A 20,489-nucleotide genomic window follows, 5' to 3' on the forward strand; every position below is an offset into this window, starting at 1 on the left:
CATATGTTTCTCAGCTGTTTTATTGTGTATTTCACAGATTTACTTCAATTGGGAATGTTCTTAGGATATAACAAAAAACAGTAAGAATTAAATATTCACTTCAAGGAGTGTCCTTGAATTCTCTCACATAGCCCCTATCAGAAAGTTAACCAAATGGCTGATAAGTCCATGTGAATTCTGTCTATACAGTAAAAGGAAGGATTTACTAATGGACATACAATTCTCATTTTTTTAGCATTCTTACTAACTTGTGGGGAGTTAGGACTGTGTCTTGTGTTAACAAAGTACTGAATAAATAGAGGGGAACTGCACAGCAAATACTCACTGATTCAAAAGTGGGCATTTCTTAAGTCTTATTTTGTTTATTGTGATATATATCATAATGCCAAAATATATTAAAATGTGTTCAATGTAAAGCACAATAATAAAGCAAATATCAATGTAATTATCACTCATGTTAAGAATTAGAGGAATTACTTATGCCCCATCCCAGTCACAGTCTCTCTTATATTTTCCTATTAAGCTGAATAATCTAATGAATATTCCCATTTTCATTGCTAGTTAGTGTACCATTTTATGACTATGCTACAGTGTATTTACTAATTCTACTTTTGGATTTTTGCTTGTGCCTATAGTATTTTATAGTATTTTATTATGTTACATTGTTGCTTTGGATGTATAAAAAAGTTTCTCTAGGCTAGAGTATATAACTTAAAATGGAATTATTAAGTTGTAGGGTCATTGAAGGTATGAATTTTTAAATACTCATTTATTTGTGTCATTGCTTTTGGTATTTTTGTTCAGCAATTAAAAGAATCCAGTGGGGTTGCATTTGGGGGGCAGAATTATTGATTAGCTCACTCTTCCTTTTTCACTCCTCTCCCTCTTTCCCAGTACATACACACACACACACACACACACACACTTCATCAAGGGGTAAAATAGGATATAAATGTTTGCTTAATTATTTAAAAATAAAAATTAAGATTCCTTTTTAGCCTTCATATTTTAAGTGTGAATAGTTCCTGACTTAATAAGTGTCTGATACCTGCAGTCGCAAAGGCCAGAGACTTCTCTTCCCAGTACTAGATATAATACCTTGCTCCTCTCTATAAAGCTGGACTTCTGCTACAAGAAGGAAGGGAGGTTATTTAACTAGACATTTGTTTCCAGTGCCCAAAAGCAAACTTTCCACAGAATGATGTGTTTATAATTTAGATTATTTTTATACATCTTTTCTTTTCTTTCCAGTAACATCAGGTGTTTGCTCAGAAATTGTCTTTTAGGAATTAAAGGTCAGTTTATAGTTAACTAGATTCCTTTTTGACTTATATTGACAAATAATACTACAGCTCTGTAGCTCAGTGTCCTTTCCACTTATCTTACTTAAACTTTATGTATTCGAATATTTAAATAATTTCTGAAAGATGTAATTGGCATACAGTAAAGTGCACATATTTAAAGTATACAGTTTGGGAAGTTTTGACATATGTGTGCACACATGAAACTACCACCATGAAATCAAGATAATGAACATACTCCTCACCCCCAGTAATTTCCTAGTGCTCTTTGTAATAACTTGTCTTCAGCCTTTCACAGTCATGGCTTTTCTTTCTGTTGTTGTAGACAAAATTTTCTAGAATTCCATATGAATGAAATTATACAGTAGGTACTCTTTTTGGTCTGGCTTCTTTTACTCGGGTATAATTATTTTTAGATTCATCCATGTTGTTTTTTTGTTACTGAGTAGCATTCCATCATATAGATATACCACCGTTTGTTTATTCATTCATCTGTTGTGGACATTTGTTTCCACTTTTTGGCAGTTGCAAAAAAGATGCTGTGCACATTTGTGTAAAAGTTTTTGTATGAACATATGCTTTCATTTCTCTTGGGTAAATACTTAGGAGTGGGAGTGATGGATGTATGGTAAGTATATGTTTAACTTTTTAACATACTGCCAAAGTGTTTTCTAAGGTGCCATACAATTTCACATTTCCACTAACAGTGGATGAGAGCCTCCATTGCTCTACAGCCTCACCAAGACTTGGTATACACAATCTTTTTTTTAACTTTACTCTTCTGAGTAGGTATGTAGGTGGTGTCTTACAGTTTTACTAGTATTTCCCTGATGATAATGATGTTGAGTATTTTTTCATGTGCTTATTTACGTAATATCTGTGTCTTCATGGGTAAAGTGTCTAGTTGTATCTTTTGCCCATGGGGGGAGGGGTGGTGTTTTTCCTTTTGTTTTTGAATTATAGGAGTCTTTTGTATATTCTGTATATAAGTCCTTTGCAGAATGTATGTTTTATAAATGTTTTCTTTCAGTCTGTAGCTTGCCTTTTTGTTTTCTTAAGAGTGTCTTTTGAAGAACAAAACTCTTAAAAATCTTGATTAAGTTCTGTTTTTAATGAAGTCTACAGAATTAGAACCAAAAAACGAACAAGCAGAAAAATTCCTGAAGTTCTTACTTTGCCCTGCTTGGTTGCCACCACAAATCAAGTACTTAGTACATTACACTCCTTCTGTGGCACTGGTTTTGGATTGTAAATGGCCGAATATTTTAACAAATTTGTTTTATACCAGGCTTTAGAATCATAAAGATGAGTAATGTATGTCATCTTTTTTCAAAGTGCTCATTTTTAGTAATTAATGTTTCTTCCTGTCATGTCTCATGCAGTCAGTTCTGTATGCTTTCCTTTGTCCAGCGCATACTGTATCTCTAGAGACATTGAAATGCTGAACATATTTTCCTATTGTATTGTAGTTAGACTTTTTTCCACACACAAACATATAAGTTCATTATAACAAGAAATCTCTTGTTCTTTGTAGTCTCCATATGTCATCACATAGTTCCTTGTACACAGGGAACAATCACTAAATATTCATTGATTGAATAGAATTATTCATGACACTGTCTGAGTAAGGTTCTTCTGATTAATTTATTGATAATAAAACCTTTGGCTATACTTTACTAAATGAACACAAGATCTCATTTCAGATGCCCATGATTGCAATAGATGGTTTTTCTCAATAGAACAAAGATGTTTGATTTTTACTTGAATGTTTTTAAGTGATCTTTTTGTATAACCCTGGTTTAACATGATTATCATAAAAGTCTGTGTAGGGTAGTAGAGCATAGGATCTAGAGTCAATTAAAAATCTTCTGCGAAGTCTGCTGTATTTAATGAATTATATATTTCATGACTTTGGAATTCTTTTTTCCAATGAAACCAATACATTAAAACATAAAGACTGATTTGTAAGTATATAGAAAAATACGGCAATAACTTGCTTTCTCTGTCTAGGTCCTGGGGACACCAACAAGGGAGCAAATTAGAGAAATGAACCCAAACTACACAGAATTCAAATTCCCTCAAATTAAGGCACATCCTTGGACTAAGGTGAGTCAAAATGAGTTTTTTAAAAAGCACATTGACCAATAGTTAACTTAAACTTGGGTTTCTCATTGTTCTTAAACTAAACTATTTTGGTACTAGATAGCTGCCTGAGTACAAAGTACACAGCAGTTCTGAATGTAAAGATAGTTGGGTAGTTGTACTTTAGTGTTGCATTGACTGTGTATAGTTTTGTTCCCACTGATTTCCTGTAGACAGTTTTCAGCCTGGGTTTTTATTTGTAGGTTGAGGACAGTGTACCTATACCATTAAAATACAGAATTTCATTAGGAGTAGTATCTTATATATAAATTTTGACTACTTAAAACTCAAAAGTTAATTTCTTTACACAGAGGTACTTACTCAGTATCATATAGCATATGAAAACATGTATTTCTTATATTTTCTTTATTCTTTTTTGAAACTGTTTGTAGGTCTTATAAATGATGCTGTGTGTTTTTCTTCTTTTGTTTGCTTTCCTGTTGGTATTTTGGGAGGGGAATAAAAAGATTTGATCTTGTTTGGAGTATACATTGAAAGCATCGATATGTTAACAGGATGTCATTAGCCGTTGGATAGCCTAACCAATTCTTAGAGCATAGTTGGAACCAATTTGAAGAGCATAAGTACTAATTTACCAGAAATCTTTATTTTTTGCTTTGATACTTAATTGAAATGATTTAAGAGAGATTTTATTTAAAATTTTTTCATTTCAGTTTAATTTATGACATTAAGGGCAGAGAAAAAAATCTCATTAGGGTTTATTGCTAGAGTGAATCTCTAGCATCCTTACTCTATAGATTCAGAAACTCTGGTCAAAGATACCAAGTAACTTATTCAAGATTACATAGGTGGTCATGACAAAACCAGGATTAAACTTCTACTTGTGTGTGTGTGTGTGTGTGTGTGTGTGTGTGTGTGTGTGTAGTGCCAGACTTAGAGTTATGCACCATGCACCTCCTCTCACATTTACTTATATTTCATTATATATTTTTGTGAGTTAATAAAGTTCAACTCTTTTATAGTTCAAGCAGAGATTTTCTGTGCTTAAAAATGTACATATAATAGTTTGTTTTGAGCAGTGATAGGTTCATTTAATTGGTAATAGATCTTTTATAATAAGAGGTGAAGTCATTTATATTCCCAGATTCAAAGTGTGTCTTTTTCTATCTCTAAATTGTATTTTGATTCTAGTTACTTTCCTTCAAGTTCTCAATCTTGTTATCTCTCTTCATTGCAGAAGATCCTTTTATTACTAATTACTTATTTAGATCAGAGACCTTGGTATTTTAGTGCCAGAATTATAGGTTAGCTTTCACTGACCATGATGTTGCCTTTCCCACCACACTTAAAATTTATAATAAACCCTAAATATTCTGAGATAAACCATTCTGTGATCTTTACACTTAAAATTTATTTTGAATCTCGGTCAGAAGATACTTAGGGTCTCTCACCTGGCTCTAAACTCAGAGAACCCTAGGTGGCCTGTTGGGATTTAAAGGCTGAGTTGCAGTTTGAATCTAGTGAAGTTATTAGAAGTTGAAGTGTTTATAAGTGATTTGTAGTATACTATGATTTCAGTCATGTTAAAGAAAAACAAAAAACAAAGACAATTCTGTATAACGAATAAATACAGGAAAATAGTCCAAAATGCTAACGGTAGTTTGGGTGAGAAGAGTGTAGGTGATTTTATTTTCTTTGTTTTGCATTTCCATATTTTCATTAATAATCATGTCATTTTTATGAAGAAAGAAAAATAAAGCTCTTTTTGGTGTAATCTAAGTATTCCTCACCCTGCTTTTCTGTGCTGCAGTGTAGTATAGCTGTATCCCCAAGGACTGGAAGCTGGTGTACTCAAAAACGTAGGCAGACGTAAAGATCAAGAGAGAAAATGTCTTCCATGGAAGCGTTGAGGTGAAGGGATTCAGATGTTTAGGAAAGATAGCAAACAGAGGAACTAAATAGTGAGATGAACCTAGTATGGTGTATGGCAAGAATCTTGAGAATTTAGAAATCCAGTAAGTTGCCCTTAACTATTACTTAATAGCCAGAGTAATCTAATTCATTGATAAAACGCTTGTGGTTTAAGTAGGAAAGGAAATTGGTGCTAATGTTTTGAAACAGGGACCATTATTGGATTGGGGATAGGAGGATAAAGACCTCCTGCATTGGTGTACGCTGTAAACTTCAAAGAATAAAAAGCCAGATAGAAAGCAAAACAAATGATGCAAAGGAAATTTAAGAATTAAGTAGAGATGGAGATTCGTTGGCAGAAGAGAGGAAGCTTAAATTCTGCATTTAGTATATGGAGGTATGGTTAAATAACAGTCTGTTAGGTATGAAGTGAGGACCTAGTTTGAGTACTGCTTCTACTCTGTGCGCCTCAAGTTTTTTCTTTTGTAAGATAGCAATTAGCTATTGTCTTTTCTGATTTCTTTTGAAAATAGTAATATGCATATAAAGGAATATTTTATTTCAGTTCTAAATAAATATAAAGATCCTACCTCCAATATAGTCCTGTGATTTGTCCTTTCTATCTCCACTGCCCTGACTTTAGGCCATCGTCATACCATAGAATTTGTTAAAACAACCTCCTAACCAGTTTCCCTCTTTCAGTTTCACATCCTTTGTAATCCTCATTGCTCTCAAAGTTAGTTTTCTTAAAAGCACATGTAATACTGTCACTCCTACTTAAAAATCTTCTCTGTTTACTTACTGTCTTTAGGAAAATCTGACATAATATGCATATAAGGACAATGGTGATCATATGTGCCACTTTATGCTTGTTCAGTGTAATTATTAACTGAATGCCCCTTCACTCTCAAAAGTGTCCCATTTTGGATAACAGATTATATAGTCATTTTGGATAACAGAAACTTAATGTTTCTTTTTTTTCCAGAGAAGCAAGAGGTTTACTTTTGTCCTGTTCCTAACCTTCCTAACCTCTGTTCCCCAGAGAAGCCATATATGCTTCTTTTACTAGTATCTTCTTTTCACACTTAGAATGATCTTCTCTGCTTATCAAATCTTAACCTTTCCTCAAGACCTCAAATCTTAGTTCTCCCATGAAATATTTTCTAATTATCTGAGCTCTTCATGATTAATTCCCACCATCTAACTCTTTTTTTTTTTTAAAGATTTTATTTATTTATTTGAGAGAGCGAGAATGAGAGAGAGTACATGAGAGGGGGGAGGGTCAGAGGGAGAAGCAGGCTCCTCGCCGAGCAGGGAGCCCGATGCGGGACTCGATCCCGAGACTCCAGGATCATGACCTGAGCCGAAGGCAGTCGCTTAACCGACTGAGCCACTCAGGCGCCCCCCACCATCTAACTCTTATAATACCTTCCAAGTCATGCCGTATGTATTATAGCAGTTCCTAATTTCTTTTTCATAGTGGTAATAATAAGATGGATGCTTCAAAATGTTTGTTACTAAGTTTTTGGCATACATAATAAGTTTATTTAATAGTTAAATGTCTATGGGATATGTGGGACCATAGATTATTATTTAAGTATCCTAGAAAGCAGTATCTACAAGTCAGTCCTTACATACTCAATTTCTTAGAACACTGTCCACATACTTGAAAATGAATGAATTTAGTTACTATTTACAACTAGCTAAGAGTAATCAGAAAATTGAGGTTGAGATCATTTCAGCTGTTAAGGTACCAGACTAGACTGGACAGGTTATGTTTATTATTCTCTATGTTTAAAGCTAAACATAAAACCCTACTGTACTTACTTTTTTCCTACTGATTTTTTAAGACTTTATTTATAATCTTACCTTTTTTTCTGAGCCCTTCAATACAAGGTTTTTCACTTGATAAACTAACCTGTTTCAACTATACACATTTATAGTTTAAAAAATGCCTTTGGGGCACCTGGGTGGCTCAGTCGGTTGAGCTTGGTTTCAGCTCAAGTGGTGATCTCATGGGTTGTAAGATGGAGCCCTGAGTTGGGCTCCGTGCTCAGCAAGGAGTCTGCTTGAAGATTCTCTCTCTTTCAAATAAACCTTTAAAAAAGGTTTTTTAAAAATTAAAAATGCCTTCAGAGGGGTCGAGAGAGCACAAAACAAAAATTGTCAGACTTCTTTTTTGCAGGTGAACTCTGTCAACCTTTTCTGGTTTTGCTCACATGTACTCCAGAAAGCATAAAACTATGTTGGGACTTCTACTGGTTCCTAAGATTGTACTCATCTGTTTTTTGTTCTATTGCTTAGGTAAATTAGTTTCTATATTATTACTTAACATCCCTCTGCCCTGAACATTCTACTAATCCATTATCACTTGTCTCGTTAAATACACTATGTTCTCTACTGAATTTTTCACCTACATCTTTATTAGTGTTAAATAATCACTTTTCCTTGTCTAACATTTATTTTCCCGTGTGAGTAGACTTCCTCACTTCTCTAGTTGTACTGGGTATACTCCCATTTCTTTGCTGGAAACTATGCACTTTAAAATCTAGCCACTAGGATGGCTAATCCCTATGTAGGAGGAATAATATAAAAAAGAAAGAATACTAAGGCATAAGTTTCAAGATCACTTGTGGGGAGCAGAGGGGTAGGGTTGAGGGTGGATTAAAAAAGAAAGCAAAAATCTGCTTTTAATATATCATTTGTTAAAACCCATATCTCCTATGTACCCAGCACTGTGCCAAATACTCAGATACTATAAAGGATGCAAAAGAAGTAAAATATATAACCCTTGTTTTTGAAAAGCTTACAGGTGATATAACTTGCTCAGTTGAAGCAAGTATCAAATAATATAACTTGATTGTGTGTTGTAGGTGTTCAAAAGTGTTTCACATACTGTAGGTATAAGTCAGATCTCCAGTGAGGGTGGTGGAGTTAAAAAGGAAGCCAGTCTCCTTAAAGGTGATAGAAGGACTAGGTGGGGTGGGCTGTTGAGGGAGGATTTAGATTTGCTTAGATGTTGGTAAGGCCAGGAATTATTGTAGCCTAGGGGACTCTCCCTTAAGATGAGGAGGTGTGGATGAAAAGAAAATGTTCCTGTATTCCTAAGAAGGTCAGTCTGACTACAGTAACTATTTTATGAACAATAAGAGATTAAATTGAGTAAGTGGACATTTGGTAAATCATACTTCTAGGTAAGCCTGCAGTACTATTTTATCAGTGAATGAAGTTAGAGGAAGAAATTACATTGCATAGTTAAATGCTGATATCAACACATATAATATGTCTTATGTGTAATAGAGCTCAGGAAAACTCAGTAAGCCTTTTAATAAGTACAGATAAAATTAATTGAATGCTGGCTCTGTTGTGGCTAAGGAAAGGATGTTTGTGTTTCTTATGAATTATGCACCACATATCAGCTCTTTAGTAGACTTAAGTTCTTTTTGTAGCTACTTAACTTGGTTAATTAACATAACTATTCAGCAAATCCATGGCATTGTCTCACTTTTAATCCTGTATTTAGGTTTACAAATTACAGATAATTTTAGATGATTAACAGATGACTTGAGAGCCAGCATTGGGGTTGCTCCTTTAGGAGTTCATGGTTTACCAGTTTTTAACATTGGGTCCTTGTGTATTGTGTGTATTGTATAACCAGAGAACAGTGTCTGTGTTGTACATTTATCACAGTGAAATCTAGGGAGGACTAGCTGTTGGGAACAGGCACAGCACTTGTTCCATGTTCTACTTAGATTCTCATCGCCCATAGGCATTTCTACATTGCTCTGGTTGGCTGTTTAATACAGTAGAATTGTTGAGAGCTGATGCTGTGAGAATCAACCGTAGGCCTTGATATTGTATATATGACTGTTTATAAATGGTAATTTTAAAAGGCTTAAGATTCAGTGGTAACCGTTAGCTCCAGGTTGAAATTTGATATTTGATGGCAGAAAGTCTGTCCTAGGCCATGTAGGGGAAAATTGCCTCTGTCATTTTTGAGTTATCCAAATGCAAATTTATTTTGAATAAGTCTTCATTTAAGGACTCATTTGCATTTGTTAAATACCATAGAGACTTTCTTTTTGAAAAATGAATTGTTTCTTTTAGTTTCTTCTATGGACTAGTATTTGTGGTGACAGTTTGTTTCAATTTAAGAAAATGAGTTGCTGCACAGGTGAGGTAGTATTTGAATCACTTAAAAGTTCATGTCAGTGTTTTGGTTCTTTTCAATTTTTCCTTTCTGTTCTCTTTCTTTCTTTTGTTTATTTATTTATTTATTGCTTTGTTCTGTTTTGTTTTATTTATTTACTTTTGTTTTTAGTTTTTACAGGGGGTGTTTTGGGCTCTTCATGGCCTTGCTAACCTACTTGGCTGGCCATATTTAGTCTGCGCACTAATTGTTAGTTGGCCCAGTTGAGTCTTACTTTGTGCTCTCAGTTTTTTTAGTCTCGCTTTCTATTTTTGTCCACCTGATTGTGTTTTAGTTCACAAGAGATTTTTATTCTGATGGGCCGGATTTTAATCCGTGTACTAAATTTTAGTCTGCAGACTAAAAGTAATCCGCGGATTATTTATTTTGCAAAATATTAATTCCCCCACTGGAAACTATCCTAAAAGAATGTTAAATTCTCTTAGAATAGCCAAGGGAATTCACAGCTACTGGTGAGTTCTGCCATTTTTTGTTCTCAATACCTAGACATAATAGATCCTACTACCTCCCTTGCATATTTGGCTCCGTTGTGCCTAGGTGTTGGTGTACATTACTATGCATGTCACCTATAACTGTGACTGTCCCTTAGTTGTATTGTTTATTGTATATATTTTTTGTTTAGCTTTTGGTGGGTGAATTGGGCATATTTGCACATGAAACTGTGTTGAATTTGTAGTGCTCAAAGATGTAGGGTTTTTTTTTTTTTTTCAGTGAGTTTTTCCAAAAAGGAGAATGTTCTATATTTATTTTTACTAAGTAATGGGTGCAAGGGTATGAGGGGGCAAAGCCCACAATAGAAAAAGTAAGTTATACCCGCACTCTTGAGGTGATATGTCATTTGCCTGAAGAATCCTAAAATAATGAGAATGTCAGCAAATATCTTTTAGCAGGGAAGTCAATCCAAAATGGAGAATAATCCGCGGTGGCCTGATCCTTCTTAGCTCACACAAATTGAAAATATCTGGCTTGAAATCTGTAGTAATATAAATTAAATCTATTTATTACTTTCCTCTCATCACTAATAATTAAGCAAAAAATGTTTATACTGTCTAACTGAAATATATTAATAGATAAAAATTAGCATATTGGGAACTGATGTCTTTAAAAGCAGGCTAATATGCCCCCTCCCAGCCATGTCAATGGATGATGAATCCAGGTCGTAGAAGACCAAACACTTTACTTTGGGAAGTTTACTTCTAGATTTCATTTTGATTTTAACTTTTTTTGGTTTTGTATTTTTTTAATAAACGCACTGGCATTGGAACATAATAAATTAAAATTAAAATGTTTCTTTATTGTGCCTCACCATTGCGCAATCAAAAAATTTTTTTGCATACACTGTGGTGAAATAATTTTTAAAACTTGGACTTGCTACTGTGGAGACTGATGTTTAAAGTTTATAACTGTATAAACATTTTCTATGTCCCCCCCCACACCATGGATTTCTTATAACACTGGATATATTTTTCCTTGCTGGACTATTCTCTTTTGGATTGACTTCCCCTGTTTGGATTATTTCACTGCATTATCATCTTTAGGATTCGTCAGGAACAGGACATTTCACCTCAGGAGTGCGGGTATGTACTTAATTTTTTTTTCCCAAAATTTCAGGGCAGATCTATATATAAAACTAGGGGGAAAACTTTTTTTTAGAAAGGTTAAACCATTATTCATTCTAGAAATGTAATAGTAAAAACAATGTAGGTAGCTGTGATTTTTTTTTTTTTTCCATCCACTGTATGGGATAGGTTTTACTTACGGTATATTAAGATTGTCAGTCTCCTGAGTGATTTATTAACATCTAGACCGAAGTTTAGGAACTGTGGGATTTAGAACTTATTTTTACGATAATAAATATTAACAAAGATGCACAGAACTAAAGGTTCTGAATGTTAAACAATTTAAGTGAGTAAGGAATAAAATGGCATTAGAAACTTCATTATTAAAAGCCATATTTCAGTTGTTATTGGTTTCCCTTTCTTTAGACACAAAGATAATTCAGAAGAGCTGTTTTCTAGTTTGGCCTGTAATTTTTTGAAGTAGAATACTACCACACCCTATATTATGGTGACAGATCTGAACTTTGGAAGACACTGGGCTTTGACTCCACGTAATTTCCTACTTAGCCTTAATCCATAGAGTACTAAACCAAGGCTTTGCTCATCAGGAATCTCTCAAAAGTGTTTAAAATAACAGTGGTACTTTTTAAAAGGCAGATTAAGTCTTGATTTTAATATGGGCTCTTAGAATGAGTTCTTCTTTATTGTTTTTAACTCTTTGATTCCATGAGTTAGGATTCCCTGGCAAAATAGGCTAATACGTGTCTTAGTACCAACATGGATGGTTACTTGTAGCCAGTAAGATACCAAATGAATGTGGATGATTTTTTTTTAATAATTAGAGATAAGCTTACAATAGTGGTTTATTAATAGCTTTAATACAAAATCCTCATTAATGTAACATGAAATTTTTTCACTTAAAATACATTCACTGTCCAGCTACCCTACATTTGAATGTTGGCCGGAGATATTTATTTCTACTTTTGGTGGTACTTTTAATTCTGCTTATGCACTCCCATATTGGTGCAAAAGCATTTTCCCTTAGACTGGCTAGCAAAATAAATCCATATGCTGTGAAATAAATACAAACAGCCCTCAGGGATAAAATAGGTCAGTAATGCTTAATATTTTTGTGAAAAATTTTCAGAGTTTTCCCACTGATTATTTTCTTTTACATTCGGAGTTTGATTATGGACCTGGCTAGGAAGCAAGAGAGGGAAAAATGACTGAGAACAGTGGAAGATCTAAACATTTCAAATAATACAATACCTAAGGTTTCCTTGAATGGGGTGAGTCAGATCACTCAAAAGAATAAAGATAAAGCAATTTTTGACCGTACAGAGGGTTTTCTAATATAGTCAAATAAATAAGGTCTTTGATGCTCTGAAATAAATTCCTGGGATCCTACCCAAACCAATTTCTCAATTTCCGTGGAAAATATCTTTATTAGTAATAAACTTTGTGTAAAAACTAAAGGAAAAAAAAGGTTTTCACTGTAGAAAGTATTCTTACAGTCTCTTGAAAAGTAATGAGCTCTATAGTAGTAACTAGTTCTGCTACCTTCAGCCTAAGTGATAGTTAGATGTTACATGAGCCATTCTCATTAGGAAACCTTACTCCCAGGCTTCTCCATCCTCATCACAATCCACATGTCCTTCCCTCACTATTTTTCTCCCTTTAAAACACATCTGCCTCTCTTTATATGTCTGTCCACTACCACAACCACACCTTCTGTTTGATTGTTTTCCCCCTATCAAGGGATATATGTTTCATTTTTCTTTAGTTTCAAAGACTTTCTGTCTATCTATTTATGTTTATTTCTGTTTTTCCCCTTTCTGCTTTTATTCAACGTCCTTAATTTAGAACAAAGTTATTTTCATAGTTTTATGTATCTATTTGGAGTTTTAAGACATAGATGTGTAGAAAGCTTTCTGTTCTTTTAAGCAAACTAATTTATTTGCATTTTGCTTCAACACAGCCTTCAGTTGACTTTTTCTATGAGTTAATGTCTCAATGAAATGCACTTAATGAAAAGTACATTTCCGTCTCCCTAATTAAGACCCTAGAATATTCATTCAAATGAGGGTAATCTGGCCATGTGTGATAACAGCTTTTGTGATAACAGCTATTCTTTGAGAAAACAGTTTCGGACATTTTGTCAAATTCTGGGTATTCAAGAATTTCTTCAAATAAGATAGACTCTGTTTATTGAAGAGATAATACCAAATCATAAGCATTTCTAGACCTAAAGTAAATAGCTTTTCTTTTTCAAAAAATATTGCCAAATTTGAGTAGTGCTATTCATTACTGACAATTGTTCTGCTAAAAATCACACACAAGAAGCAACCTTTTTTTTACTGCCACAGTAGTCAAAACTTTTAGAAAATTTTAATTTTCTTCTAGTTGTGCTTGCCTCCAGAACTCAGCCTTTCTCTTGTGCCTATCATATCGTATTTTGTGTACATATTTAATTGTACTGCTTTATGATTAGCAAATGTAGATTTTTTTTAATTTCCCCTAGTTTTTTCTCTGAGCTTTTCTCATATAGTTTGTAATTAACTGTTCACCCCAGTGTGGTGAATCATATGCAGTTAACTCTTTTCATTCTAGAAGGTTCCTTTTGCAAATGCAACCATGTTGTTGTAAGTGGTGGGAATGAACTCATACTCAAAGGATAATTTGCTATGATTGTTACAATAAAGCATTAATTGTTCTTTGCCCTTTTTTGTACTGCAGGTCTTCCGACCCCGGACTCCACCGGAAGCAATTGCACTGTGTAGCCGTCTGCTGGAGTATACACCAACTGCCCGATTGACACCACTGGAAGCTTGTGCACATTCATTTTTTGATGAATTAAGGGACCCAAATGTCAAACTACCAAATGGGCGAGACACACCTGCACTCTTCAACTTCACCACTCAAGGTAATTCCATACACTTAGTTCTGTTTTTTACCATTTCTGAGAAAGCTACATACGTGTTTGAAGTGACATTCTTTTAGTAAAAATCTGTGTAGGACAAAAGTGGGCATATTAAGTACTTACACAGGTAGGAAACATCCTTTCTAACCACTTATTAGGCTACTACTTGTATGGTTTTGAACAAAATAGTGGCAGATAAAATTTTTCCAGTAGACGTAGTTTCTCTCATTTTTGGCAGATTATAATAAATCTTGGCACATGAGAAGCTATAGAGATTTCACTATTAAGACTAATGTACAATTTAACTTTCAAATTTGTATTTGAAACTTAGAATGTTATATGCATTTCTTGCTTCCCAAGGATTTATATCAAATTTTTTAAACCTGGAAATAAATTGGTGGCTATATTTGTATAAAGTCAGATATCTTATAAACAGAAGGAAAACTGGAATTCTAGAATTCTCTTTCTTAGAACTTATATAAGGGATGTAGATAGAGAATTCTCTTGCCTTCTGGGGCTTGGCACCGTTGATGCTGCTGAGAAAATGTTGAGAGGAAAAACAGTTTGTGCACTGGTGGTTTCTAAAAGGCCCAGGTAGAGTCATCATTTCTTAATCACTTGTGTGTCCACTTTTCTTTCCTCTCTGATTAAGACCCTAAGTGATTCATTTAATCAACTACACTGCCTTTGATGCTGTGATTTTCTTCATAAACTGAACATTAAAAGTGTACAATTTCCTAGAGATAAAATAAGCAATAAATAGTCGATTGATTAGTCAGCTTAGTCAAACTTAAAAATATAGAAGGGAGATGGAGAGCTTTCTATGACCAGGAAATAGGTATAGTTCCTTTATCCTAAGATGAATTTTCCTCCCATATTTAAACTTTTCTAAAATTGAAAGTGGGAAAATGCATTGCTTAAGCAGTAGATTTGGAAGACGTGAGTTGCTAGTAAAATAGACTTGGATGATTCCATTGACTATAATCTTAAGCAGTCAATAACATGTAACTACTAGCAGTGCTGATATAGTCTTAAACTACATTCATAAAGGAAAAATGTTCAGATATCCTGGCATTAATTCTGACTAGGGCTGATCAGAAATCATTTGGAATGTTGTTTTAGGTCCTACACCATTTTTAAGATGTTAATGAATGGCCGGTAGGGTATACAAAGGAACAGAATTGACTATAGATCCTGGAAAAGTGAAGACTTAAGGAACTTTTGAGAACAGTCTAAAAATACCTCATGGATTATCTTCTAAAGAAAGATGTAGACCTGTGTTCTTTCTCCTGATTATAAAATTGAAAATAGTAGTAGCAGAAAATTAGAAAACAGTACATATTTGAGTTTATTATACAAACATCAGCCCCTGGCATAGATAGAGACTAAATAAAATTGATGAATCAATGAAGTTTTCAGTTGTTTAACAGTGGAACAAGTTTTTTTGTTTGTTTTCCAAAATACTGATCTTTATATCAGGAAAAAGCTGGATGATGTCAAATGTTATAGATAAGATTATTACAATTTGGCTATAGGTTAGACTCTTCTAGAGCAAAGAGTCTATGATTTTGTGTCATTAAGAAAATAAATTTTATTTTCAATTTTTACTGCTTTTAATCAAGAGTCGTACATATATATTAAGGAAAATGTTGAAAATGCAAAAGAAGTATAGAGAAAATTAAAATCACTGTCCCCAAATAATCACTTTTAGCATTCAAATTAATCACTATAAGATTTTATAGTGTAGCTCTTTTCAATCTTTTCTCTAATGCATATACTGATAATCCCTGAATATAAAGTGATACTCTACTCTCCCATTAAGAATATCCCAAAAAGGTTTCTTTTGATTAACTCAAATGTATTTAAAATTATGCATTATATAAATCAGTATTTATTCAGGAACTTTACTTTTTTACCTCTCAAGTTTCATAAAACAATTTTATTAATACTTTTTTTTAAAGATTTTATTTATTTGACAGAGAGAACAAGTAGGCAGAGAGGCAGGCAGAGGGAGAGGGAGCGCTAAGCAGGGAGCCCGATGTGGGGCTCGATCCCACGACCCTGGGATCATGACATGAGCCGAAAGCAGCCGCTTTAACCAACTGAGCCACCCAGGTGGTTTTTACATCTGTGTCTTTGTCATCAGTAGAGCTACATTTTGAACTATCATAAATTTTTTGATATGAAGCAGTTTTTGAATCTGTATGAGGCCACTACTGGAAATTCTACAAGTATCCATTTTCATGAGTTGTTTTATTTTGTTTTTGTACTGTAGATAGCTGTTTATTATCTGTACATAAACCTATCTGCTGGGTTGCTTTTTAAAGTGGTCTCTAAAAGGCTCTGTATACAATGACATGTAGCACTTGCAACTGTGGAATCTTGGCATCAGAAAGTACTAAGTTAATGTTAAATTTATTTGTCTCCTTTTTTTTTTTTTAAAAACCAGTTCTGTCAGGTGAACTTAAGAGTTTCCCAAACCAGCATTGATTATGGTTTTATTCACACTAAATATCTTCTCCAATAAGTACTTTGTTTCTCAAAATACATGAATCAAGGAAGCTTTTTGTCAAGTAAGCAACTTGATAGAACCCCAAACACAACAAGATATTTATGATGGATACATTTTGGAGAATAATTCTTATATTCAGACATATTAGGTACCTACTCTATAATGCACTTGTATGTGTTGATCAAAATTGAGATATTACTTAAACATTATATTTAATCAGATTTAAAAATCCAGGATTCTGTTTCACTGTCCATATGTACCATTTTTGAAATAACTACATGTGATTCTTTAGTCACTGGCTGATAATTTTTCATTATTACTAAAGAAAATAAAATTTTAAAACAACTGAATTTGTCTTTCTATGGATTTCTAAGCTTTTTTGAAAACAGATAAAATTCATATAAGACGAGCCATTTTAAAGTAAACAATTCAGTTTACTTTATTTAGTATATTCACAGTGTTGTACAACTGCCACCTAAATCAAGTTCCAAAACATTTTCATTGATTCTAAAGAAAACTCCATACCCATTAAGCAGTCAGTCCCATTAACTACTCCTCCAACCCTTGGCAACCACCAATGTGCTTCCTGCTTCTGGACTTACCTATTCTGGATATTTTAAATAAATGAAATAATATATTATGTGACCTTTTGTGTATGGCTTCTTTCTTTCTTTTTTTTTTTTAAAGATTTTATTTATTTGAGACAGAGAGAATGAGAGACAGAGAGCATGAGAGGGAGGAGGGTCAGAGGGAGAAGCAGACTCCCTGCCGAGCAGGGAGCCCGATGCGGGACTCGATCCCGGGACTCCAGGATCATGACCTGAGCCAAAGGCAGTCGCTTAACCAACTGAGCCACCCAGGAGCCCGTGTATGGCTTTTTTCACTTAGCATAATGTTTTCAAGGTTCGTCCATGTTGTAGCAGTGTACTAGTATTTTATTCCTTTTTATGGCTGAATAATATTCTACTGTATTATGTCTTAATCAGTACAGGCTGCTATAACAAAACACCAGAGACTATGTGGCTTAACAACAAACATTCATTTATCAGAGTTCTGGAGGCTAGGAAGTTCAAGATCAGGGTGCTCGTAGATTTGATCTCTGATGAGGGCCTACTTCCTGGTTTGCAAATGGCTACTTTCTTACTGTATCCTCATATGGTAGAAAGAGATTACCTCTCTTGTTTCTCTTATAGGGCCACTAATCCCATTCATGTCAGTTCTACCCTCATGACCTTATTACCTCTTAAGGGCCCATTTCCAAATACTATTACATTAGGGAGTAGGGCTTAAGCATATGAATTTTAGGGGGACACAGACATTCAATCCATAGTGTATGGATACACCACATTTTTGTTTATCCATCATCTATTGATGGATATTTGGTTTGTTTATACCTTTTGGCTATTGTGAATAGTGCTGCTAGGAGCATTTGTTTACAAGTATTTGTTTGAATACTTGTTTTTAATTCTTTTAGGTATTGCTGAGTCATGTGGTAATTCTATGTTTAACTTTTTGAGGAACTGCCAAACTATTTTCCACGGTGGTTTGCATGTCTTACATTCTCACCAGCAATGTACAAGAGTTCCAGCTTCTCCACATCCTCACCAATACTTACTTTCCTCTCTTTTTTTTTAATAGCCATCCTAGTGGGTGTGAAGTGGTTTTTCATTGTGCATTGTTATCCTGAGTTTGTTGCAATATAATGAATCACGACCTGGTAAATGCTATTTACCTGTTCTCTAATAAATTACACTCATAAAACAAATGGACATGAAAATAAATTGGCTTAGATTTTAGAATATGGTCTTGAAAATATTGGAAAGACTTTTATGAACAGGCAGTTTTTATATTGTAAACTAATAGACTCAACTAACTTTAACGTCCTTAAAAGTCTCTAAAGTTTTTTTAACTTCAGCTTTGACATATGCCTTTTAAAGTAAAGGCTCAATTTGAAGAAGAATAAATAATTTGGTTCAAACTTTATTTATACATGTGTGATATTTACAAGTTTTTAAAAAGGTATGAAGATTGTTTTATTTTAACATTTCAAATTGTTATATTTGCCCAGAATATAAAACAGAACTATGGTTCTCTGTATGTCTGGATGTACATATATATCTTTGAGGATTTAAAGAATATGTGTATATTTGGATGTGGTGTGTGTAGATGTAGTATGCAATCTCTACAGCTCCAAGTATTTCTGTGACTCACTGCATATCAGTGAAAAGGATGTACGTGAGTCTCTGTATCTATTCAAATGAACTCTGTAATTATGTCCTTGAAATTATTTTCCATAAAACTAAATGTATTAAATTGAAAGTACCATCATTTTGAGATATGGCCCTTCTTTTTTAAGGGTTAAAATGCCTATCCTTGCAGCCATTCTGAAACTGAGCTGTAATCACCGGTAGTATTTTCTCCCTTTCCTTCTACATCAGTATTACACTTGAACAGTGCTTCTGTATAAGGACACAGCTGCCCGGGAAAGAAGTGTTATTTGGTGTTATATTTGATCCTCTGTATTCTAATTTTGGATCAGTGCTTCCAAATGATGATCTTGTTTACCAAGGCAAATATGTAACTGTTGTGCAGATGCAACTTCAAAGCACATATTATTTAATAGCAATTAATGAATGATCAGAATAAAACTGGATAATACAAGAGCTTGAAAAAAGGAGAATCAATCACCTAATTGGTTGTATAGCTAGAGAGAGTCCAGACATAGGAAACACTAAGGGTGGGAGGGTGTTAGTGAAGTTCTGCTGTAAAACCCTCCTCCATTCTCACAAATTTTAATGAAGTCTGTGCTAATTCCCCCAAATGAAATAAAGATAAATCCTTGTCTGCATGTAGTAGGTGTTCAATGAATGTTTGAGTGACACATGCCACTTTTAAGTAAACACAGTATTGATTCATGCAACCAATATTTATTAGACATTTCTAATGTTCCTTCTAGTTGCTGTTAGTGTTGGGCTTTTTTTTTTTTGAAGAGAGAGACAGACAGAGATAATGAGAGAGCACAAGCCAGGAGGAGAAGGAGAAGCAGATGCCTAACTGACTAAGCCACCCAGGCACCCCTAGTGTTGTTTTAATTAGTCAGGTAAACCTACCCTTTCTATGAAGATTAAACATTCGAGTAAAACACAGGTTTATATTAAAGTAAAGCTTTAACAACAAAGCTAACTGCACTTTGATGTTTATTACTGTGCCATGAGTAATTAGCTATAAATGATAATTAGTATTATACTCATATAATTAAAACAAGTATTTCTGGGCCCCTGGGTGGCTCAGTCGTTAAGTGTTTGCCTTCGGCTCAGGTCATGGTCCCAGGGTCCTGGGATCGAGTCCCACATCGGGCTCCCTGCTTGGCAGGAAGCCTGCTTCTCCTCCCACTCCCCCTGCTTGTGTTCCCTCTCTCACTGTGTCTCTGTCAGACAAATTAAAAAATCTGTAAGAAAAAATAAAACAAGTGTTTCTGTGATCAGCTAGAGGAGGAAGAGAGATGAACAGATATGGGACAGAAAACTTGGAGATCCTTTTGACCTCCTGGGTCTACAAGTCAGATTATCAGATGTCTCATTTTTCTGGCATTGGGGCTTCAGTGTTCTGGGACCCCCTGACTGGTACTCTCTGCATCTAGACATTGGAAACCTGGACAGACCTTTGGCACACCCTCTTTTCCTTCGGTCATTGTATCTCAAAGATGGGACATAATTGAATCAGACCTTAGGAAGCAGGTGGAATCAGGAAATTCCAACAGGGATCATTATTTTCTTTATTCTCCAATTCCTTGCCTATTCTAAGGCTGGAATATATTGGGAAATAGGTTGCTTTGTATGTTTAAATGTGAGTCTCCTGTTAATCCCACCACACATCCCCAGTACCAATTTTCTACCTAATTTGTATGAAATTTTACCAAGTAAAGTTATTTTAGCAAACATTTTCCCCCGAGGGCATAGGATAAGTTGGGGGT

General features: G+C 34.3%; 1 protein-coding gene across 3 annotated transcripts in view; it reads left to right on the forward strand.

The window, feature by feature from the left end:
* Positions 1-20,489, forward strand: part of GSK3B (glycogen synthase kinase 3 beta) — a 212,125-nt gene that overhangs the window by 164,201 nt on the left and 27,435 nt on the right. For 2 of the 3 annotated variants that reach the window (XM_031037801.2, XM_006742174.3), the window contains exons 8-10: positions 3,312-3,407; positions 11,064-11,102; positions 13,821-14,007. In XM_031037801.2, coding sequence (XP_030893661.1) covers positions 3,312-3,407; positions 11,064-11,102; positions 13,821-14,007 — 322 coding nt within the window. The remainder of the gene's footprint in view (positions 1-3,311; positions 3,408-11,063; positions 11,103-13,820; positions 14,008-20,489) is intronic. The other variant, XM_006742175.3, reaches the window with a different exon arrangement.

Source organism: Leptonychotes weddellii, chromosome 1 (assembly GCF_054177405.1).
Source record: "Leptonychotes weddellii isolate Sample4059 chromosome 1, ASM5417740v2, whole genome shotgun sequence".
In the NCBI taxonomy this organism is placed as follows: domain Eukaryota; kingdom Metazoa; phylum Chordata; class Mammalia; order Carnivora; family Phocidae; genus Leptonychotes; species Leptonychotes weddellii.